At 32.5% G+C, this 26,571-nt stretch overlaps 1 protein-coding gene across 1 annotated transcript in view; it reads left to right on the top strand.

The window, feature by feature from the left end:
- The window catches only part of LOC115877281 (altered inheritance of mitochondria protein 3), an 83,530-nt gene that overhangs the window by 25,844 nt on the left and 31,115 nt on the right, over positions 1-26,571 (top strand). Inside the window, exons 5-6 of the mRNA XM_030893417.1 lie at positions 21,447-21,517; positions 23,952-24,114. Coding sequence (XP_030749277.1) covers positions 21,447-21,517; positions 23,952-24,114 — 234 coding nt within the window. The remainder of the gene's footprint in view (positions 1-21,446; positions 21,518-23,951; positions 24,115-26,571) is intronic.

Below are 26,571 nucleotides of genomic sequence, written 5' to 3'. Positions count from 1 at the left end.
GTCAACTTTAATTTGTAAACTCAGCTTTCTGTAAACTTTTGTATTTAGCATATTATACAGGGCTAATGGAGGGGTTGTTTACCCTAACTTTAAAACACCCTGTGCAATAATTTCGTCTGTAAATTTTCCTAAAATATAATTTTATATTCAGAACTATGATTAGTGAGCATTTTGTTTTTTGACTCATGTCAATACATGCTTTGGTTAATTTTTAAGAGCGGAATGAACTGATAACGGTCAACTTTCATTTAGCTGAAATCAGTTATTAGAAAAAAAATTGCTTTTAAAAAGCTACTGTGAACCACGGAAAACACAAATTTTCCTGCGGAAATGCATAATTTCGTATTTTAGAATAACTGAAATCTGCTATAAAAAATACATTTTGCGTTTTATTTTTAATATTTTTCTGAACATATAAACACAAAAATTTTCCTGTAATACTCAAGTATACAAACAGAAAAAAAAATTGTAAAAATTGTAAAAAATACTTTGTATTGCTAAACTGCCTATATACGTCCGTTCATTCATGTCATTGAGGCTGCGTATATCATATTGCGTTATGTTTTTCCACTCTTCTTGAGTGATCCAAAAAACATGAGTTGATGATCCAAAAACAAAATGCTCAGGAGACATGGTTCTGATCGTAAAATTATATTTTAGAAAAATTTACCCATGAAATTATTGCACAAGGTGTTTTAAAGTTAGAGTTAAAAAAGAACTTATCGATTAACCCTGTATAATATGCCAAATACTACAGTTTATAAAAAACTGAGTTTACGAATAAAAGGAGATATAATTATATACAGCTTGGTAAAATTCATGAATATAGGGCTAAAAATAATAAAAATATAACACTTTAAATTTGACCAAAAATTTCTCCGTTGCGTTTTTTTTTGCATCTGAGTGTAGATTTGAAAATCATTGAGTTTCTTCGATAAGTACTCCATGTGTTGGTACTCCATAACTGAATTCTTGTGTTGGTTTCTGGTAGTAGAGATCCCAAGCTAGGTGTTCCGAAATATATATTATTTTTCTACTATTTTCAGTGTTCTGTTATTTATTAGAATGTTTTTTCTGTCTACTAGTTCGTTGTACATTACTTTAGCTTTGCTAAATTCATTTTGAGGCCTACTTTATTGCTGGCTGTATTTAGTTCGTTAATTTATCTTTGCAGTTCTTCAGTTCTTCTAATAAACAGTTTGAGATATGCAGATGAGACCGTTCTGTTGGCCGATACCGCTGAAGGTCTCCAAAGGCTTATAGATCGTGTGGCGAATACATGCAGCAGATACGGAATGAAGATGAACTGCAAGAAAACCCAAATGTTGATTATTAGCAAGAACTACATCAATAACTTTCAGTTCACTGCTAACAACATCGTTCCCCCAGCGGCCGAGACAGTTGCATACCTGGGCTGCACCCTGAATAAAGACTGGGACGACTCTCGCGAAATAAAACACCTAATCGAAATCGCGAGAGGGACATTTAACAAAATGCGAAATATACTATGCAACTTGTCCCTCAACGTCCGCACTAGAATCAGAATCCTGATATGCTACGTGCTCTCAACCTTTCTGTATGGAGCAGAGGCATGGACCCTTACCGACGCAGCATGCAAGCGTGTGGAGGCATTTGAGATGTGGTGCTATCGGCGCATGCTTAGGATTTCGTGGGTGCATCGCGTGTCGAATGAGACTGTACTACACCACATCAACAACGAGTTGGAGTTTCTGGTGAATGTCGAACGCAGAAAACTGGAATATTTCGGACACATCATGCGGAACGAGAAATATCGCCTACTCCAACTCATCATCATCATCATCATGTAGCCATCGTTGTCCACTGCTGAACGTAGGCCTCCTCCATATTTCTCCATGTCTCTCGATTTTAGGTCGTCATCATCCAATTTCCAGCAATCCTCTTTATATCATCGGTCCAGCGTGTCGGTGGTCTGCCTCTGCTACGTTTATCTGCTCGGGTCGCCATTCTAACAATCTTCTAGTCCACCTATCTTTAGATGTTCTCGCCACATGACCTGCCCATCTCCATTTCATTCGAGTTACGTGTTCCACTATGTCTTTAATTTTGGTTTTTTGTCTGATAGTGTTATTAGGAATTTTGTCTCTTTTAGTTATTCCAAGCATGGCTCTCTCCATGGCTCTCTGGGCTACTCTTAAACTTCTGCTGACTTTTTCGTTAATGTTAGAGTTTCCGCTCCATATGTAATTACCGGCAAGACGCATTGTTCATAAACTTTCCTCTTCAAGCATATGGGTATATCACTTTTAAAGGTCTCCCGCAGTTTGCCAAAAGCAGCCCAACCCAAACCTATTCTGCGCTGTATCTCGTGTGTTTGGTTGTTTTTTCCGATTTGTATTTCGTGCCCGAGATATTTGTATATATGTGTTTCTTTTATGTCTGCGTCACCTATTCTGATGTTCTGTGTGAGCACTAAGTTTGTCATTATTTGCGTTTTACTCGTATTTATCCGGAGACCGACTTTTAATAAGGCCTGCACTAATTCTTCGAGCATCTGCTTTGAATCTCCGATGTTATGTGAGACAAGGACGATGTTATCTGCGAATAGATGTGTCAACCTTTCACCATCGATATTTATGCCCCTATTCTCCCAAGAGAGTGATTTCATTGCGTATTCAAGGACAGCTGTAAAAACTTTAGGCGAAATAGTATCCCCTTGTCGAACTCCTCTGCCTACCTCAATTTTATCTGTTGTTTCGTGAAGTTTTACAGTTGGTGGCATTACTATATATGTATTCTATAAGCCTTGTATACCTATAATCTACTCTTCCCTGCTCCAATGCTGCTATTATTGATGTTAATTCTACTGTGTCAAATGCTTTCTAGAAATCAACGAACCCCAATGCTAGGGGCCTGTTGTATTCCACAGATTTTTCTATCAGGACTTTAATTACTTGAAGATGATCGTTTGTTTCATAACCTTTCCTAAAGCCTGCCTGTTCTCTTGGCAATGATTTTGGTAAACAGCTTATACAAGTGACAAAGAAGGCTTATCGGCCTATAATTTTCAAGCTCGGTGATATCGCCTTTTTTATGGAGAAGTATCGTTATGGCGTTGTTCCATTGAGACGGGATTAGTCCTTTTTCAAGGCATAGATTAAATAAGTCTTTAATCCATTTTAATAGTGTTCCAACTCGTACTACAGGGGAAAATAGAAGGCAGAAGATCAGCGGGACGCAGACGAATATCGTGGCTGCGAAATCTACGAACATGGACCGGAATGACGTCAACAGCTTTGTTCAGAACGGCAGTGAACAAAGTAATATGGATCAATGTGATAGCCAACATCCAAAGAGGATAGGCACTTTAAGAAGAAGAAGTTCTTCAGGACTATTCGAAATTAGGATTATGTCATTACCGAATCTTAGATGGTTAAGATATTCTTCATCTATTTTTAATTCTTTGTTGGTCCAGTCAAGTTGACGGAAGATTTCTTCTAGTGTTACTGTAAACAGCTTTGGGGATATTGCGTCCTCTTTGTAATGTATGAATATTCTAATAATAAAGAAAAAATTGTTTTCTCAATTTCCAAGCTTCCTTGGCTTTCTCGTAATTATATATCTACTAATTAAAATAACTGCATTATTTAACAAGGAAAATTATTATGAAACCTATTATTTCAAAATATTACATCAATATTCTATTTGCATAAATCTTAATTTAGACTTTAATTATCTATGGAATTAAGTACTAGACAAATTTCTATGCCATTTGCAGAGAAAGCAAAACATGTTAACAATCGTAATGAAATTGAAATAACGTAAAAAGAAAATATAAAGTCAATAATTTTAAAAATTCTAGTACCAATTTAAGTCTATACATGCATGTCGACAAGTCGTATGTAATTATTTGTGATTACAATTTATATAAACATAGTCAGATACGGAAGGCGAAAAATATGCATATGCCATAAAAATAAAACTAAAATACTTTTGATATCAAAATTATATAGGCCATTTAATGCCAATTAAAAATTATCTCTTGATATTTTATCGAATTCGGCCTCCTTGATGAGATAAACGCATTTTTATTAATCACAATTAATTAAATTAAAATAAAAATAAAATTAATAAATTCTATATTTTACCAAATTTATTATTAAATATTATTACTATTAGTCATTCTTACTATTCGTATAATCTACAGCGATTTCAAATAAAAAATAATGGTATTTAAGATAATTACAAAAAACCTAATTTTTTTTAAAAGTATTAACATACTGTAACTCTAAAATTGTGCATTTCCATACCCATGTTTATAGGAACTTTTTTTCATATTCTTAGCCGACCATACCAATAGGTATGGTAGGCTATTAGGATCGGCAAAAAAAAGTTTTTTTAATTTCACTCAAAATGAGTTATCTGGGTCATAAATGATCTAAATACAAAATATTTTCGTGGTGTCTGTCTGTCTGTCTGTCTGCCGTCTGTAACACGATAACTCAAAAACCGCTGAACCGATTTTAACCAAATGACGGGCCGGAGCCGTGCGACGGTGAAGGCACGGCCAAACATTGTGAAATGTTATTTATACTTATACATTCATGCTAAGCCGAGCACGGCCCGAGCTTCGCCGGAACGCGTCCGTGCCCCGTCCAAGAAATGTCGGTGTATTTTTCCTCGGATCCGCTACGTTCCGGCCCCGTTGCGGCAAACATAAATGAGCCGCCACGGCTAAATACTTCGTTCGTCTACGGGCCTATAATGACTGGTTTCTAGCAGTGTTGCCGCACCCAACTTTTAGCGCGTACCACATTATAAACTAAAAATGTACCACTTTGGTACAATTTTTTAAAGCACAACAAAATACATCTGCAAATGACTTTAACCGGTTTGGTCGTTGTGAATTTCTTCATAAATTTCTACATAAAAAACTTCCTGGAGAAAGACACAAATCGAGACGAAAAACATGAAATAGAAATTCAGAAAACCCAATTATAAGTATGTATAGGTTGAAGAAATGTAAGTAATTCTAATACTACACACGATACTTGGAAAACTTAAATTTTATTAAAAAAAATAGAAGCAAATATAGAAGCATGTTAGAAACAGCAAATTTTTAAGTTTTTTCTTCGGGTTATTTAATATAGGCAACCCTATGGACATTACAACGTTTATAATACGTCGTTAATTAATGCGGATTGTCTCCGAATGGTATCGGTAAGCGCGTTTAATGCAATATCAACGACGATAATTATTAAATATCTATTCATTTTCGGTGCGCGTGGGAAATAATTATTGTACCGAATCATCCTGGATTTGAAAATGTAGTACCACTGTACCAAATAGAATTAAAAGTATCAAATTTGGTACAAATGTACCACTGCGGCAACACTGTTTTCTAGAATATAATCGGGGCGGACATGATCCCCGTTGTCCACTCGGTGTTGCATATATTGAAGGCCCGGACGTGGCTCGGTGTCTACAAATCTATGTCTATGGTGTCTACTTTACTGAACGTGCCCGGCTCGGGTATGGTCCGGTGTACCGTGAATCATCCTTAACTCAAAAACCGCTGAACCGATTTTAACCAAATTTGGCACAAAAATACTGTGGCACCCGAGAATCTGGCCATTAGTTTTTGGTGGGGGTGGGGGTTGTTAAGGGGGTATAGGAGGGAGTTAAAAATTTAAAAAAAAATTGTAACTCCAAAATTACAGTAGCTAGCGAAATGCGGTTTTCAAATTAAGATTAGGAATAATATTTGCAACAAAATTTGTAATAACATCAAAATCAGTCAAAGTCATAATAAATCGAAAAAATATTAAGGCTTCGAAACAAAGCAGAATCGGACCTATTTTGATATGAAAAAGAAAACTTATTTTTATGTGAGGAACCTCCCCATGAGAGATGGCACATGTTTTTAGAAACACCCTGTATAAAGTCGTACGACTTCGGAAAAACAGACTTACCTGTAGAGGAACAGACACTTATTCTTGAAGATAAATACCATATGATCGAAAAAAAACAGCGTCCAGTTGGCTGACAAATGACTATCGATGACATTTCCCATATAAATAATTTACATATAAAATGACAGCGATCTTCATTTCATAGCCATCGTTGACGCCGTTTTTTTTCGATCATACGGTACCTATTCAGTATAAAAATTAATTATTTTTTTTATATTCTTGGTGTAACTGAATTAATGAGCCGTCCTTATTTAGAAAAATCAAATAAAATCGACTATTTTAAAGTAAACAAGTTGTGCAAATACGTATAAAGGTATCCACACACGACTACTTTTCACCTCCTTTATTTCCGCATAGTGAAAGTTTAGAAGCCCAATCGTCGTCGTCTCGTCGGTTCTCAAATGACAAGAACGCAGAAATCTGGTGCAATATTACTCGAATAGCTGTTATAATTTATCCTTTTGTGAGCGTTTCCTCTGTTACATATTTGCCCGCATGCCGTTTGACTACTAGCCATTAGGAAACTAGAACAACAATTTTGCTAATCTCTCTGTTAAAGTACTACTGCCACTTTTACCTTTCACTGTTGTATTGTCCCTCGTACACCGCTCGTTTTTCGTCGGACTGACAGGACCAAATGAAACACGGATATTACTATATTTGTAAATTTTCATAACAATATCGGATTTTGCTTAATTTCTTAATAGACCGTTAATGTATCTTTTTGTTTAGCTTTATATAATGTTTTTTTTATAGGTTTCCTGATATGTTTAATATAAAATTAGCTATTTAAGTTTTAACAGTTTGTTTTGTAGCCGTTCTGACATTTAGTAATTCGATATGAGATGTAGTAGTTATATAACTTATTTTTTAGTTATAACTTAATTTTTTAAAAAAAATATTCTACAAAAGTCTTACCTTTAAGCTTCATTATTAAAACATCCTAGCAACAGCTTGCGGTAATCTGTTGTAGCCATAGAAAAAACATAATATTTCCTCTAATATTTAGCTTATAAAACAATAAACTTGATTTGTCAGTCTTTACGGAGCTTATTTTATGTTATTTATTATTTATTCTACTACTGATAGTTGTATAAAGGTAGTAAATCTAGATGGAAATTGTGGCAGAACTTAAATTAACAGTGACACTATCGCGATTTATCGACAAAGACTCTAAAATAGTTGGTTGTGTAGCGTGCGGTAGATCTCGCCAAAAATTGAGTGAAATAATGGAACAACTTTTCGCTAGTAAGTGACTATATAATATACATACGTGTAGTAAACCGATCATTTATGAAATTCACTTAAATTAACTAAATTATATATTTTTCTTGCATTTTAGCTTTTATTTATTACTTGTCAAAGATTACATGTCAAAGAATTTAGATACGTTATTTTGACTTACCTGCTTCAGTAGCGTATCGGATGTTTGTGTCAATAAATACTTATTATAACTTATCTATTTTTATTAGAATTATATATTTTTATAACAATTTTAATAACTACCAACATTTATTCACAACGTAAAATAAATAAAAAAATATTGAGTCTACCCCCACGTTTACCCTACATCATAGTTTTACATTTTTTAAATAAAATTAGAACGACACTGATAAACCGGAATTTAAGTCGGCCATATTTGAGGCCCATCGCGGTGTACCTAAGATTTTTGATATGCTCCTTCCTTAGTCTTCTTATTCAAAGGTTTGGTTGATTTTTACTAATTTATATTTGTTTTTTATATTTTTTATCAGTGTCGAGATTAGTTGCGTTGGTTAAGTTGGTTATTTAGTGGGGTGGATAGCGTTGGTTAGTCCTTTGATTTCTAACCAAAATTTTTCTTGGCGGGTGATAATCAAAGGCTAAAATGAAAATCCTCGCAAATTTTGAAGTATACGGGGGTCCATTATTGGGTCCGTTATTGTTTGTTATTTATATTAATGATCTACTTACAATTAACACAAAAGCAGAAATTTTTAGCTACGCAGATGATACAGCGATATTTTACAAATCTAACTCTTGGTTTGAAAAGATTAGCAGAGGAAGACTTTCAGACAATTAATACCTGGTTTGTCAAAAACAAATTAACATTAAACTATGACAAAATCAAATTTATATCCTTCTCTATTTATAAAAATAATGTACCAGATTGGGACAGATTACAAATAACCAATAATAATGTAATACCGGAATGTGATTTTATAAAATATTTAGGGGTTACAATCGACAAACATCTTAAATGGAATATCCATATTAATAATGTGTAACTAAAAATTGCGAGGATTGTTGCCGAAATTTAATTATTTGAAAAGATTTTGGGCGTCAAACAGCTTAGAATCCTGTACTCATCCATTGTACAATCTCATTTGACATATGGAATTCTAGGGTGGGGTGGTGCGGCTGAATGTCATTTAAAGAGCTTGTATTCTGTTCAAAAATGGTTCATAAAAATTATTTACAATAAAAAAAAACTTTCTCTTTAAGCAGGCGCATCTACTGGATATACGTCAGCTATACTGCCTAGATGTTTTAAAATTCATTTATCAGGGGAAAATATCTATTGAACATGTTGACCATGAATATGAAACTAGACATAAGGCGTTTTATCCTAGTTTATGCTCTAAAACTGTTGGACAAAGATCTTCAAAGTTTTTTGCACCTCGATTATATAACATCTTACCAACCTTCCTAAAGGACGTTAAAAGTTACTCTGGGTTTAAAAAAGGGGTATGCAAATGGATGGTTGATCGAGGTAGAGATATATTTAATGACCTAATTAACTTAAAATATACAAAATAAATTTTCATAAGTGCCAGTGAACATTATATATTGTCATAATTAAATTGTATTCCTTATTCCTTTCCAGGTACAAGTAATTCTATTACTTTGTGGTAATTCTTTTAACGTTTATTTCGATTCTTAAAATTTAGTTTTAGTTAAATTGTACTTAGTCTGTTTTAATTTCAAGAGAAAATATTTAATAATAAATTAAAAATGATAATTTCTAAAAAAAAGAAGAAATTAGTGCAGGCCTCATTAAAAGTCGGTCTCCGGATAAATACGAGTAAAACGCAAATAATGACAAACTTAGTGCTGACACAGAACATCAGAATAGGTGACGCCGTCATAAAAGAAACACATATATACAAATATCTCGGGCACGAAATACAAAAAAAAATCGGAAAGAACAATCAAACACACGAGATACAGCGCAGAATAGGTTTGGGTTGGGCTACTTTTGGCAAACTGCGGGAGACCTTTAAAAGTGATATACCCATATGCTTGAAGAGGAAAGTTTATGAACAATGCGTCTTGCCGGTAATTACATATGGAGCGGAAACTCTAACATTAACGAAAAAGTCAGCAGAAAATTTAAGAGTAGCCCAGTGAGCCATGGAGAGAGCCATGCTTGGAATAACTAAAAGAGACAAAATTCCTAATAACACTATCAGACAAAAAACCAAAATTAAAGACATAGTGGAACACGTAACTCGAATGAAATGGAGATACACATGACCTGCCCCATGTGGCGAGAACATCTAAAGACAGGTGGACTAGAAGAATGTTAGAATGACGACCTCGAGCAGATAAACGTAGCAGAGGCAGACCACCGACACGCTGGACCGATGATGTAAAGAGGATTACTGGAAATTGGACGATGACGGCCCAAAATCGAGAGACATGGAGAAATATGGAGGAGGCCTACGTTCAGCAGTGGACAACTACATGAGCTACATGATGATGATGATGATTATTATTATTATTATATATAATTAGTGGAAAAGTCAAATGTTTCTTAACTTTTTCGACTAATTGAAAATTACTACCACTAATTATGAAGCTTTAAGTTTCATTTAGAACCTCGCAATTAGTGGAATAAATTAGTGGTTTCAATTAGCGTAGAAGTTTGTTCACCTAATTTTAATGTAAGCATTCAGAACATCATAATTAGTGGTAGTGATTTTCAATTAGTGGAAAAAGTTAACAAACTTTTGACTTTTTCACTAATTATACTTCAAAGTTTGTGAGGAATGTCTTTTTGGCCTTTGATTATCGCCCGTCAATAAAAATTTTGGTTAGAAATCAAAAGGTTGTTTTATAAGCTAAATATTATGCTTTCTCTGTGGATACAACGCGTTGCAACGTAGCGGTTATATAGTCAAAGGATACAACAGACTACCGCAAGCTGTTGCTAGGCTATTTTATTAATATTAATTCAGTTTTTTAGACATGGCGAATGATCATAAACTAAAAAGTATTAAGTGTAATTGAAACCTGGGGGTGGTTCTGAAGCTTAGGTAAAACTTTGATTTTAAAAAATACTTGATATATTTTAATAGCATTTTTCAAATTTCAAATTTAAGTACAAAAACACTCCAGCATTTTTAATTTAGTAAATGATATCAGTATTTCAACTAAATTTTCTAATATAGTAGATTAACCGCATAAGCAAATGTGTAATACACTTAAATATGTAGTGCGTTTCATAATACCATGTTGTTAAATAAAGCAGAAAATGCTGGTTATTATGAAAAATATTTGAAAGTTTAATAATTATCTATGTAAAAACGTTTTCTAATATGCGAAATTCTTCAAATTTTTATATCTACATGTTGCAATTACAAAAAGAGTTGTTATAAAAATAATGCAATAATTTTAAATTCAAGCAAAATTAAAATACGTGGTGTAGTATACCCTATGTTCAGGGGTGGATGAGCCATATGGGAAAATGGGAAAATTCCCGGTGGGCCGGTGGAAAGATGGGCCGGTGGGCCGGTCTCGATCAAAACTCAAAAAAAGATTGATTTAGCAAAAATTAAATGGTTAATCTTCTAACTAAAATTACGTAAGATTCTAGTGACTGCCTAACTAACTAATCAGTTTGCATCAATATAATGGTTAGTTGCTTTTAAACATAAACATCAATTTTTAAAATAACTAGGTATTGTTAGATGTTTTCCTCTGAGACACTTATAATTTTAATAAACATCTAATAATTTTGTTTGTTGTTCCATTTGAAATGTTTTTTTTGTTTGCTTTGTGCAAATATTTTCAGGGCTGGTAGATATGAATAAAAAAAACATACTATATTCTCTTTGCCGTGTTTCAAATAAGTCCAAAATAACCGAGTTATTAAAGTTTGAATTAAAAAAAAACTGATTTTTTTAAAAAAAAATTGCCGCCTAAATCTTTCTGTATTTGCATCACTTTTTGTACCGTAACATCAAACATTAAGAAACTATACCGTGGGAAAATTTGCAGTGAAAAGGAAGTTCTAAAAAATTTTCTAAAATATACAGGAAAATTTAAAAGAAAAAGCACGATTTTCAACATCTTTTTTTTACAAAAAAAAATCATAGACGTGTCCTGGCACCTGGTAGTGATATAATATACCACCCCTGAAAATATTTGCGCTTATTTAAGACTCATTCTGTATAGTTTTACCAATATTCTTTTATTAAAACACATTTATATCCACTGCTTCGGTATTGCCTTTGGTATTGCCTAGGTTTTTTTCGTTTGAGTCATGGCATTATCATACAAGATTTCAAATGTAGAAACTAGGAAAAGTTACGTGATGAGAATTATACCAAAGTTAAGACACGTATACATGACGAGGCTGCTGCTGTACCAGAAAAGAGAGGCTTTCTTTCTACAATCTGTAAGAAAGTATATACCTGAAAATCTAAAAATAATGTATTTCATAGGAGATTTGGCCAGCTGATGAACTGAATGAATCAGGAAGTTTCTCAAAACAATGATTCAAAATCGTAGCATATTCAAGATCAAATGTTATCGATAATGGAAATAAAACAGTAGAACCCTGTGAAACTGAGCTATTTTCTAGTAAGAATTCAGATGTCCGACCCGATATTGATCTTTATAAAAATTTGGATCAAGACAATTTCAATATTTTTAAAAATCGGAGGCAAAAAGAGTTTTTTCGCCCGAGCGAAAATCACCCCTTACTTGGGGTGATTTGACCCTTATCTAGGGTGTCCCAGAAATAAGTGCAAGTATTTTAAGTGGGGTAGATTTGGTCAAAATAAACATTTTTTTCTCTTTACCGTTTTTCAAGTAAGCCCAAAATAAACTTTTTAACCAAAATTTTACTTTGAAAATTTAAACAAAAAATTTTTGCTTAAATTTTGAGAACCACTGGATCTTTTCTGTATTTTCTTTCATGTAAATTTAATCTACTACCTATTGTCAGTTGTCAGATTATCAAGAAATTATGTTTTCTTAACTTAAAACTGAAAAAAATTCAAAAATTTCTTCAAAAATTCCAAATTTTCATAAAAAAAACTGATAGGCGTGTTTCTGAGGCCGAAATATACTACCAGTTAAAATACTTGCACTTATTTCTGGGACACCCTGTATATTAATAAATAAAATATGTTTCTCCGTTATGGTCATTTTGTTTTTGTGGATTCGGGCCGGTTGCCTGTTATTCCCGGGCCGGTTTCCACTTCTCCATCCACCCTTGCCTATGTTCGAAAATAATCTAGGTTTACTTACAAAGTGACCGATCGATCACATTCCCTATACAATTTTGCATACCAAATGACAGCAATCTTTAATGCCAAACCATTTTTTTCGATTGTATAGTACTTATAGAGAGATGGTTATAAAATTTTATAAAATCCTACAGGCAGTTTTTATATCAGAATATGAATACAATATCTCTCCCTCATTATTGAGATCTCCAAAACTAATAGTATTTATATCGGGTGCGTCTCAAAAGTGGCTTACCCCAAACTTTTTTATTTTTTCAGATTAAAAAACGAGATTTGGTATGTTAGTTTATGATATAAATTAGAATTGATAGATGTATTTAATTGTTTTTGGTCACTTCCTGTTTGATCGGAAATGGCTACAACTTTTGATTTTTAAATGACATCCTCAGTAATTTTTTGCTTTATTCCATAGAAAGTGACACTCTGAATAGAATGACATATCATATGTCAACTTTTGACATTTTCGCAATAAAACAGTAGAACCCTGTGAAACTGAGCTATTTTCTAGTAAGAATTCAGATGTCCGACCCGATATTGATCTTTATAAAAATTTGGATCAAGACAATTTCAATATTTTTAAAAAAACGGAGGCAAAAGAGTTTTTTTCGCCCGAGCGAAAATCACCCTTACTTGGGGTGATTTGACCCTTATCTAGGGTGTCCCAGAAATAAGTGCAAGTATTTTAAGGGGAGTAGATTTGGTCAAAATAAACATTTTTTCTCTTTACCGTTTTTCAAGTAACCCCAAAATAAACTTTTTAACCAAAATTTTACTTTGAAAATTTAAACAAAAAATGCTTTTTTGCTTAAATTTTGAGAACCACTGGATCTTTTCTGTATTTTCTTTCATGTAAATTTAATCTACTACCTATTGTCAGTTGTCAGATTATCAAGAAATTATGTTTTCTTAACTTAAAACTAAAAAAATTCCAAAAATTTCTTCACAAAATTCCAAATTTTCGCAAAAAAAAAAACTGATAGGCGTGTTTCTGAGGCCGAAATATACTACCAGTTAAAATACTTTCACTTATTTCTGGGACACCCTGTATATTAATAAATAAAATATGTTTCTTCGTTATGGTCATTTTGTTTTTGTGAATTCGGGCCGGTTGCCTGTTATTCCCGGGCCGGTTTCCACTTCTCCATCCACCCTTGCCTATGTTCGAAAATAATCTAGGTTTACTTACAAAGTGACCGATCGATCACATTCCTATACAATTTTGCATACCAAATGACAGCAATCTTTAATGCCAAACCATTTTTTTCGATTGTATAGTACTTATAGAGAGATGTTATAAAATTTTATAAAATCCTACAGGCAGTTTTATATCAGATTATGAATACAATATCTCTCCCTCATTATTGAGATCTCCAAAACTAATAGTATTTATACCGGGTGCGTCTCAAAAGTGCTTACCCCAAACTTTTTATTTTTTCAGATTAAAAACGAGATTTGGTATGTTAGTTTATGATATAAATTAGAATTGATAGATGTATTTAATTGTTTTTGGTCACTTCCTGTTTGATCGGAAATGGCTACAACTTTTGATTTTTAAATGACATCCTCAGTAATTTTTGCTTTATTCCATAGAAAGTGACACTCTGAATAGAATGACATATCATATGTCAACTTTTGACATTTTCGCAATAAAACAGTAGAACCCTGTGAAACTGAGCTATTTTCTAGTAAGAATTCAGATGTCCGACCCGATATTGATCTTTATAAAATTTGGATCAAGACAATTTCAATATTTTTAAAAAAACGGAGGCAAAAGAGTTTTTTTCGCCCGAGCGAAAATCACCCTTACTTGGGGTGATTTGACCCTTATCTAGGGTGTCCCAGAAATAAGTGCAAGTATTTTAAGGGGAGTAGATTTGGTCAAAATAAACATTTTTTCTCTTTACCGTTTTTCAAGTAACCCCAAAATAAACTTTTTAACCAAAATTTTACTTTGAAAATTTAAACAAAAAATGCTTTTTTGCTTAAATTTTGAGAACCACTGGATCTTTTCTGTATTTTCTTTCATGTAAATTTAATCTACTACCTATTGTCAGTTGTCAGATTATCAAGAAATTATGTTTTCTTAACTTAAAACTAAAAAAATTCCAAAAATTTCTTCACAAAATTCCAAATTTTCATAAAAAAAAAAAACTGATAGGCGTGTTTCTGAGGCCGAAATATACTACCAGTTAAAATACTTTCACTTATTTCTGGGACACCCTGTATATTAATAAATAAAATATGTTTCTTCGTTATGGTCATTTTGTTTTTGTGAATTCGGGCCGGTTGCCTGTTATTCCCGGGCCGGTTTCCACTTCTCCATCCACCCTTGCCTATGTTCGAAAATAATCTAGGTTTACTTACAAAGTGACCGATCGATCACATTCCCTATACAATTTTGCATACCAAATGACAGCAATCTTTAATGCCAAACCATTTTTTTCGATTGTATAGTACTTATAGAGAGATGTTATAAAATTTTATAAAATCCTACAGGCAGTTTTTATATCAGATTATGAATACAATATCTCTCCCTCATTATTGAGATCTCCAAAACTAATAGTATTTATACCGGGTGCGTCTCAAAAGTGACTTACCCCAAACTTTTTTATTTTTTCAGATTAAAGAGATTTGGTATGTTAGTATATGACATAAATTAGGATTGATAGATGTATATAATTGTTTTTGGTCACTTCCTGTTTTATCGGAAATGACTACAACTTTTGATTTTTAAATGATATCCTCGCTATTTTTTTTGCTTTATTCGATAGAAAATGACACTCTGAATAGAATAACATATCATATGTCAACTTTTAACATTTTGGCATATGGTTTATTTGAAACTGTAACATGCGATTCATAATGACAATTTCAGTTAAAATACCAAGTGTGTGGTACCAAATTATTCGTAAAACAAGGCTTTTTCCAAATATGCTATGCCCTTGATCCATTTGAAAAAAATTCAGATATGTTTAAAAATACGATTTGGGCATCTTTTAACCGGCCAGAACAAGACACGAAAAACATTAGACGATCAAATCTATTTTTTCAAGGCCCCAAAAATTAGTGTTTGTAACATAGCCATGGCACTCTAGATTGAAATTTAAAATACGAATTTTTAAGCAAAAATATCAGAAGTTGACATGATATGTCATCCTGTTCAGAGTGACATATTCTATCGAATGAAGTAAAAATATACCGAGGGTGCCATTTATAGATTTTCTTCTAGTGGTGGAAAACCTAGAATTCTTTTCAAGAAATAAACCGTTTTAAACCATAAAGACACGTATTATTTAGAAATAAGAAAAACATGTTTTTTTCAACCCTCCTAAAAACTTTATATTTTGTATAATTATTAAAATATAGAAAGTAAAAGATTTATTTTACAAAAATATAAAAGTTTTATATATTCTAATACTATTTTTTTATACAAGACGATAAAATGGTATTTTATCGTCGACCGAAAAGATTAATTGAGACGATAATGCAATTTTATCGTCGTGTATAATACAATATATTTTTCCATAGCGATTTACGTTTTTTAAAATATTCAGAAATTATTATTTCAAGGAATTTATAAGGAGTAGAAAAAAATATTGTGCTGTGTTGGCGTTGGTTTCTATGTAATTTGACAAATAAACAAAGCTGTCTCTTTAGTTGTCAGTTTTGAGTCAATATTTTTTAATTCTTTTTCGTGTCGATTGCTGATTGAATTGGAGTCAGAAATGGCTCAAAACGAAGTAAATTACCAACAGATATTCAGGCTGAGGCGACAAAAGCCATATCCAAACTACTTCCATTTAAATCCCGAATAACTTATGAAAAGGAATACAAAAATTTTCAAAAATGGAAGCAATTAAAAAACGTGCGAGAAGAAATAAAGTTTTTAACCCTATTCTTGCTGTTAAAGTATCATTTAATTTACCCTTGCGGTTAAAGTACTATTTTATCTAATATTTTTGATAGATATAAGGCAATTTTAACAGTTGCTATGGAAAAAATATTTTAAGTAATTTTACAAAACTTTAATCATAAAAATCGTCTTAAAATTCCTTTTTAAATTATGGATTTTTATATAACGCTGCGGCTGTAAGTTACTGAAAGACGGTTTAAAAAATTAATTCGTCAATGTCTTTGATGTCTTCCGGTCTAAAGCTCGATGATGAAAGTTGGGTTGAAAAAGAACGCTGTCGGGGGATTTTTCTAATCCTTCCGAAGCTTCCGAATAAGAGGATTAACTGAAAAGTTATTATGTTGACTGGATAACTATTTTGCGCACGGTATAACTTTAATTTAAAAACCGAGTAAGTCATTTTTATGCTACGGAAAGGATATTGGGGTTACTTTGAGCTGGATTACGTCCAGGTGCAATTAACGTTGAAAAGAGCGCATTTTGTTTTAAAGTTTACTAGGCTTGTGAAAAATATAGTAAAACTAAGATACACTCACCGGCACAAAAAACGGACACCTTAAAATTTTCACGTATTTAATAATAAGTTTTATACAGGATGAGTTTTAAATAAGTGCAAATATTTTCAGGGCTGGTTTTATATGATATTTTCAGTTTTTTTCGCAAAAAAAGATGTCGAAAATCGTGCATTTTCTTTTAAATTTCCCTGTATATTTTTCGAAAACTTTCTAGAACTGCCTGTTCACCGCCAATTTTCACACGATATAATTTCTTAATCTCTGATATTACCATAGTTACGGCTTTACTCTATGGTTACGGCACTAAAAGGGATGTAAATACAGAAAAAATCCGTTGGCTCTGAAAATTTTTCAAAAAAAATATATTTTTTTTAATTTTCAAACTTAAATAACTCGGCTATTTTGGTAGAAGTAGAAAAAAGACTCAAAGTCTCGGTCTCAACGTTTATATAATGATAAAGAGTGACACGTGTTTCGCTCAAACGAGCATCATCAGACAAATACAATTAAAGGTAATCCAGACACACGTTCACATTTTACATATTAAAACAATACTGAGATAAAGCTGATGAGGCTGAAATGAATTCATTTCAGCCTCATCTCAGTGTTGTTTTAATATGTAACATGTGAACATGTGTGTGGATTAACTTTAATTGTATTTGTCTGATGATGCTCGTATGAACTGACACGAAACACGTGTATGACACGAAACACGTGTCACAGTTTAACATTATATAAACGTTGAGACCGAGACTGTGAGTCTTTTTTCTAACAAACAAACAAACAAACAAACAAACAACGCTTTATTGTGCAAAAAGCCAAAACAGCTTCATCGACAAAGCACTCACAAACAACAAAATCACAAAAAAATACAAACAACAAAAAATACACAATACAAATAATACAATTCAAAAAAATTTAAGTCTTTAAAATTACAAAAAGAATATACATGGACAATTTTAGAACAGTACGCAGTAAATAGATATAATTTTAAAGTTATAGAATATTAAATACTTGACCTTTGACCAGTGTGTGAGATGATCAAAATTTTAAAATTCAAAATTGTTCATAATCAAACATCAACAAAAAAGTCGTTTACCGCGTATAGGGCTCTCTCCAGTAGGTATGATTTTAGAGCCTTGCGAAATGCGGGAAAGAATGAAAGCGATTTGATATTCAAAGGCAGATGATTGTACATTTTTTTGGCATTGTACAGTATTGAACCCTTAACTAGTTCTGAGCTCGGGGTTGGCAGATAAAGATCGTGCTCTGCATTCCTAAGTGGATAGTTATGAGATGGCCTTTCGGGAATAGCAGATATGTGCTTGCGGATTAAGCAAACGGATTCAAAAATGAATAAAGAAGGAAGAGTCAGTATTTTCAAATTTTTAAAGAAATTCTGGCAGTGAGTTCTACTGTTCAGTCCCAATAAATATCGAACTGCTCTCTTTTGAAGTATGAAAACACGATCAAATTTTGTTGCGCAGCAAGTACCCCAGAATGGAAGGGCATAACGAAGATGTGACTCAAAAAGGGCATAATAGGCTATTCTAGAGGTTGAGAAGTTAAGTTCCTTAGAAACTGATCTTAGCGCAAAACAGGCAGCGCTTAGTTTCTTTGATAGAGCTTCAATGTGAGAGTCCCATTTTAACGAGTTGTCTACAAGAAGTCCTAAGAATTTCACAGAGTCCACGACGTCAATAGTAGTGTTATTAAGTACAAAAGGTTTATAGTACTTTTATATGACAAAACTTTAGTTTTTGATAGGTTGAGGCATAGGAGATTAGAATCGCACCAAGACTTAATGGTGCGTAAGTCATTGGATATAGTATCATATAGCGCCGCAACATCTGGGCCGCTCCAAGTGAAACTAGTATCGTCCGCAAAGAGGCAGATTTTACCGCTAATGTCCAGATTTGCAATGTCGTTGATAAACACCAGAAACAAAATAGGGCCAAGTCTACTTTTTTTTTAATTTAAACCAGGCCTCTTTGAGAAGAATGGACGCTTTCTTTAAATTTACGTAGAATATTATCAAAATCGGCCCACTAGAGCAAAACATATAAAACTTTAAAATGCATCAATATTTTAGGGTGCCCGTTTTCCGTGCGTGTGAGTGTAGATAGTAAAGTTGTTGTTAATGGGCAAATATTTAATTAATACTACTACATTATGCAATGTTGATTACTGACTTTTAATTTTTTTTGAGAATTCTACATTATCAACTTCTATTTTCCTGTTCCATTTCTCTCAGTGATTTCCCTCACATTGATATTGTCCTCATAGGACATTCTTTGATGCTGTCAACACATATCGGTGCAAAATTTTCTGTAATTTGAAGTTTTCAACAAAAATCATAAATAACTGTTTGGAACAATATTTGCTTAGATCATTTTCAGCTTATTCAACCATTTCCAATTATGGTGTAGCCTCCCTTACATACTCTCTTTGATGTTGTCTATTGTTGACTATGCGAGCCCAAGTTATCCCTGCTAATTTATATATAATATTTATTAACTAAAATATATACAACTCTTTAAAAATATACAATTCAATAATATTAAGCTTTATCTTCGTGACAGTTGTTGGTTGCGGCCTTCTTCATCTGCAACAGTTTGAAGATTTTAAGACTCTCTCTGGGCAGGTGGTATCGAAGGCATTACTCTTTTTATTATAAATTCGTCTATGTCATCTACGTTTATACGCTCTTCTCAAATATCATGTTTATAATTTTTTTCTTGAATTTTTTTTTAATTTAGTTGTGTTAATTCTTTTGGTAACATTATACAGGTCCGGTAATACGATATCTAGGCATGGGAATTACATGCATTGGAATGAAACGCCTATAAAAAGTCTAAGCTTAAACAGAGATGGACAACAACTTCCCCGTTTCCACTTCCACTACGACTGTCGAGTTAGACAAACTCCAATAAGATAACAAATTTTGGAAATTCCGCCGCCTCCCATCCGCAAAACCTCCCATCCGCAAAACGCCATCACCCCAGTCCATAACAGAGTTGCCAGGTCTACCGTTTTCGTCTGTAAGCTACCGATCTACCGATTTAAATAAAAATCTAACGATATGTTCAACTGCGTTTTTGGTCTAATCTGACTTTATTATTGTTTGTTAAATTTTATTTAGTAATCATAGGTCATCGTTCTGTCTAGTTGCAGAGTGACAAAGATATTCCTACAAATCCTTATTACTCTTTATTAGGCGCGGTATTGGCGATATGCCCGAAGAAGTTGATATCTTTTGAAAAGATTTTTTGTTTCATTCATCTACTAAAGTTAAACCCATATTTTCCCCCAAAAAATATAAACAAAAAAAAATCTAAGTTAAGAAACAAACTGAATACGGATAAATATTTTAGTGCTTTTCCTGTCAAAAAAATATATTAATATGAAGAAAGAGTTGAGAGTTGCTACAGCTTTCCCATTGAAATGAAATTAATTTTAGATATCACTGATCAAAATTTGTACAAAGGTAAAAAGTGACTGCTATCCCTACTTGTTATAGTTTTTATTAATATATTAATATTGTTTAATTCAATATATTTTTTTAATATTAAATAATATACCTCTTCCTCAACCCGGATTCATCCACTCCTGGAGATAGGTCTTTCCTATCCTTTTCCATGTCTCCCTGTTTTGTGCTATATTTAACCACCGTTTACCTGCCACTTCCCTAATGTCACGCAGGGACGTGCCCCTGCCCACGCGAGCCTTAGCTTATCTCCCAAGACCATACTGGGGAATTCACTGTCCCATCCCATTCTCATATCCAAACCTCAAAGTTTTCTAGTCAAAAGCGTGATCATACAGTATTAAGTACTTTCCGAAAATTTACAAACACAAAAAAACTAACTTTTTAATAAATACCTGCCTTTATGCAAACGTTGGTAAAATCATTGATAATTTTAAATCAGATAATATTCATATTTATTTTTCAGTTCTTAATAATAGTTATATATCACCGTTTCTCTTTATATTTTGATGATTTTACCTATATCCTGGTATAATATTCAAAAGATATGATACGTGTATGCATGCTTTATCGAAAAACTAAATCTACCAAGAGTATCGAGTTATTTCAGTAAAGGCGTTATTACATTTTATCGGCAGCATCGGACCTTATAATATGAGTTTCTAATAATAGTCCATGCACCATACGTTCACTTTGATAAATGCGAATAATAAATATGGACTGGGGATTATCAGATTTTGAAAACTGAGTTAAAATGAGAATAATATATCATATGGACGCTTAAAGAAGATAGATTAGGCATATTAACACGAAATTGCCTTTCTATAAACTAAATAAACTTGTTTATTGTATAGAGAAATGTTTAAATCATTTTGTGTTTAAACATTTATACTTATATTCTAAAGTGCACTTTTTCTCATATTTTTTTTTACAAACATTAAAGCTATTTATATTATGCATATTATTATTCACCAATTAACAATATACAATTGACAAATTATTTATAAATGTTGCCTTTGTTAAATTTTATTAAAAAAACAAGTTTTGTTTTTTTTATTACAGGGTCCAAGACAATTAGAACCTACTGTATACGACCAAGTAGTATTGAAGCAACAGCAACAAGGTTTAGCAAGGTAAGCTGAAGCGTAAATACTTTACTTGTAATTTGTTTTTTTCTCGAGCTTTACTTTTTTTAACCTATGAACATTTTTTGAAATGTATTATTATAAATTAATAAGGCTTTTTATCATGAAACCGATAATAGAAAATTATAAATCTAAAATCCTAAACGTATACATTGTCAGGTAAATTTGTCACGTGAGACATTCAAAGCAGTCAAAACTCGAAAAAAAAACGTATGATCTCTAGAAAGGTTGAACTGAGAGCAATCAGTCGTGCAACTTTGACTCAACTGGATAGTCACTTATCGGTAGCGCCTATACCCTTAATTTTAATAATTTTAATTATTATTATTTAATGTATAACGAAACCCGGTTTTTCATTTTTCCTTCATTTATAGGTTATAGTTATAGGTATAAATGTTTAATGTTAAACTTAAAATCAAAATTTGATGTTTGTGAGACTTTGACTTTCAGACTTAACTGCTTTAGAATTTTGATGATCGGTGATTGAAATTGGACTAGCGACTACAGAAATTGGACTAGCGACTATTCATAAATTATGAAGGCTTAATTATTAGATATTATATATATTGGCAATATACCCAGTTGGACTATATTTTCTTGATCATTAAAAATTAAGATTCTTATTTTGCTATAGAAATTAACATTTAAATATTGTTTTTAACAGTGCGTTTAATTTCTATACTAAGTAATATAGTTTGCTTTTTGTCATTTATTCGTATTGTTATCTGTCATCATTTGGCGATAAATAATTATGTTTTGTATAGAGGTGACACAACAGTAAATAATAATCCTATAACGTAACGAGACTAATGAGACCCCTTGTTAAAACGAAAATTTCAGGGATATTCTCAATAATATATAAAATTGGACGAAAAAAAGTTTGTGCTGTTTCTTTTTCCCAAACTCATTCATTAAAAGAAATCTTTTGTAGCAGATTGGTTTGATGCCAATTCCTTTTTGTTTTCGAGTAATTTTATTTTATTAAATATATTTTTTATTATTTATCAAAGATTTTTTTCAATTTAATACAAAGTTACAAAAAATTATCATACACATTTTATTTTTAATAATCAAGAAAAGAGAAGGTCCAACATGATGTCTATAAGTTGCCACACTTTTTATGTTCTTTGATATAAATTATAAAAATTATCTATTTTTACCATAGAATATTATACAAAAAGACTAGGGAAATAATATATGGCTAGAAACGCAGGTAAGACTATAATAATACATTAGCGGTACCGATATCATTATGCAAAGCCTAGACCATCACAAAAGTTAAAGAACAAAGACTCAGGAAAACGGAGATGAAAATCTTACGAAAAATTAAAGGAATAAGAAGAGCAGATCGAATAGCAAATGACACAATAAGAAATGAACTAACAATAGAACCTTTAGAAGAAAAAGTAAAAATATATAAAAACAAATGGAAGGAACACGTAGAAAGAATGACAGATTACAGAATTCTACAGAAAATGCTACGATAACAACCTTATCCTCCAGGAAGCTGAGCAGGTTTTTTAAACCTAAACTGAAAGAAAAGGATACGACGACGATGCGACGATAGATTTAAAATATCATATTTTTAAATCAATATATTCTCTACCATTGGCATTTACGATAATAGGTGGCCAGTGTCGTTTTTCGATCCAATTTAATCGGATAGTATCGTCATAGCCCTTCATAACGGAAAAAGCTATGAATTAAGGTCAATGTTGAAAATGTTCCTCTTTACGCTTTTGTCAGTCATTGTAAGGACAATAACGTTACTGACCGCATAATAAAGGTAAATATCGAAAAACAACAGCTATCAACAGCAAACACAATATACCAGCTAATATTTCCTCAATGTTTCTGTTAGCCCTTTCCACTGAACTCTGACTCTAAAGTTCAATTTTAAAATCAAGACATTCAAAGCAATCAAATTCGTATTAAAATTAAAAATAAAAACAGAGAATCATGAAAAAAATATTAAAACCAAACCGATCAAAATTCATTCGTACAATTTTGTATAGTCACTTATCGGTAACGGCTAGACTTTTGCTCAGCTGGTAGACACAACATAACAATATGCGCCTTCAGGGAACACAGCGGCTGACTGACCGCTGAGTAGTTTGCTCAGCGGCTGACTGTTTTTGTGTGTAATAAGAGACCGTTTAGGGAAATCGCTTACTCAGCCACTCAGCCGCTGACCGTCCCTGAACGCGCCCAATACAATATAAAGGCCCAAGGCAATAAATAAAGGCCTAAGCCCATAGGACTATCCGGCTTGGTAATAGGGATAGCCATAATTAAATGACGCTACGTTTATTTTCCTATGAAGTGTGTTGTAGTTCAATACTTGTGTTTTAAATTAGTTACAAAGTTTTCTAATACAACATATTAGAAAAGTTTTCTAATACAACATATTTATTTGGCTTAGGAAAGCTCAACCGAGCCCACAGCCTGTTCCTCAAGCATCCTACCGTCCTCAGGCAATCAAATATGCCCAGCCAGCTCCTCAGCAACAGTACAGCCCAAGGTATCAACAAGCTGAGGCAGCCAGCAATGAAGCTGAAGAAAAAGAAGACGAAGGTGACTTTGATGTAAGTACAGAAATAATATTTTTTAAACAATGCTGTAGCGTTTTTTAAACAACTACCACTGCGAACGGCAGCTTTTCATCGGAGAGCAGTCGTGAATAAGGTATTTCACTGGAAAGAAAACTAATTAAGAACAATAAACAAAAAAATAGATATTGGGCGCCAGGCATGTACAGAGAAAGAAAACACAGTTGTATATTACTTAAAACTAATGACTATATTTATTCATGATGAATTCTGATGGTAAATAGCATTGTACAATTTTAATAATTATTATAGTGGTTATTTGTTGAGTAAAACTATGTATGTAAATAATATTAAATATGTTTTATGAAAAGACTATGAAAAAATACAATGCGTGTAACGTTATAGAAAATATAAGAAAAGTAGCATTACTTTATTTAAATTGTTAAATTTTATGCGGTGTTAAATCTGATATATTGCAACCTGTAGATTCTAGAATCTATATCTCGTTATTCATCTGTTAATATAGCGCAATACTAATATCTATAGAAAATAATACTATTACAAGGCGTAATATAATGATACCTAAAATCTAAATCACATTGTAACTACTGAATCGACATAAATGTTCTTAATAATGTAACCACTAAATATAGTCTGTATGATATTATTTAAAATGTACGTTACTGTTTAAGACTGAAAATATAGAAAATCTAAAACATAAAAACTAGAACGTAAATCTACACTTAGCTGTTCTTTATGTAATCTTGCTTCAAACAGTAGCAGCGTGAGGTGGTCTCGCATCTCTGTACTCAGCCATCCAACACAACCAAAGGGGCCAGCATGAGACACCATAAATTGGTACAGCCGTAACTAACTAGCTTACAGCTGGGAACGAATCAGCATGGGACTCAAGCTACATCCACGCTGTGGCACTTATATGTAAGAAAAAATCGTTCTTACTGGGGACACTCGTCCCCAGTACATCCGTACATAAGATAATGTCCGTACACAAGACACTACCTTGGACACAGTCCGTACCTTGGACACAGTCCGTACCTTGGAAATAGTCCGTACCTTGGAAATAGTCCGTACCTTGGACCCTAAAAATATGAAACTCTTGTTTAAAACCAAACAAGGTCTAATAAACAAAATAAACCTACCTCGAAAAAATAATAAACAACATGTCCTTTCTTCCATGTGACATTCTGGAGGACAAAAGAAAAGGGACGCCAACGTGCCAGCAAAACACAAATACAAGTTGGGACATCCGTAACTCTACCCTAAAAATATTCAATAATAATATCGAATCTATAAGGATAATATTTCATCTTTACCTGTTGCTTTGAAATAGCAGCTGATTCAGATTATACAGCAAGATTTAAATAATCACCATTTCTAAAAGCTGGGATACAACAGAGCGTCAAAACAAAGTGAGGTTAAGCACGGAGAGTTGACAGAAGCGATGTTGACAGCGCGCGCCTCCACAGAATAGTAACAGGGTTGTGTCGAACGATAACAGGGTTGGCGACTAGAGAACGTAAAAATTACGCGTCAAATAAACTATCCGGCCTGAACGAGAGGGAATCCGGTGATGATAGGCCAGACATCATATATTATATATAAAAAAGACATGTAACGAACTAAAAACGTTACAATACCATATTCAGACTTGGCAAACACCCTTTTAATGTTTTTACTCTTACTCTATTTACTTACTGTTTTTTACACCCTGTATGAAAATTCATAATACATTCATGCCTGTATTTAAAAATAACTTATAATGAAATGAAATTAAGAAACTAAAAACAAAAGGCGAAACTACTCTAATTTTATTAAGATAAAAATTGCAGCAACTGTTGCAGTAAAAATGCAATATTATAGACATTTATAGATATTTAGTAGATACTTATGTAGGAATATGTTCTTTCCAATATCTAACAGTTGGCGATATCATCAATTTTTAAGTAGCTTTTTATTTCACAGCTATTTCCAACTATTGTACAAAACAAAACATACAACTATACAGGGTGTTTTAAAAAACATGTGCCATATCTCGTGGGGAGACTTCTCACGGAAATATTAGATTTATTTTTTATATCAAAATAGATCTTTGTTTCGTAGCTACAGGGGGTTAAAGCTTTAAAAATGAAATATAAAATTTACAAACAAAAAATTAAAAATAATATCTTTTAAATTGCTGACCTGGATATTATATATTTGAATTTTTCAATTGGCTCGATTTTCCTTATTCAATGTTAATTAATGCTCATCAATACTGTTGCGATGAATATAATCAGGTTAAATAATTTAAAAATCCAGAGTCGGACTTGAAATTATTTTAAATAATAATTAATATTAGTTTTATTGTTGTTAAAGTATCCAAAACAAAAAAAAATACAAAGCGTGACTCATTGTTATACTCAGGAGACTGAATTCTTTCAAAACCTCAAATAAAAAATGCAGGTCCGTATTTAAAAAAATTAAGTTGGCCTA

The sequence above is a fragment of the Sitophilus oryzae genome, unplaced genomic scaffold, assembly GCF_002938485.1.
Source record: "Sitophilus oryzae breed Bouriz unplaced genomic scaffold, Soryzae_2.0 scaffold_1443_pilon_pilon, whole genome shotgun sequence".
NCBI classification, from domain to species: Eukaryota; Metazoa; Arthropoda; class Insecta; order Coleoptera; family Curculionidae; genus Sitophilus; species Sitophilus oryzae.
The sequence above is the reverse complement of the archived record's forward strand: the minus strand, read 5'-3'. Positions and strand labels throughout refer to the sequence as shown.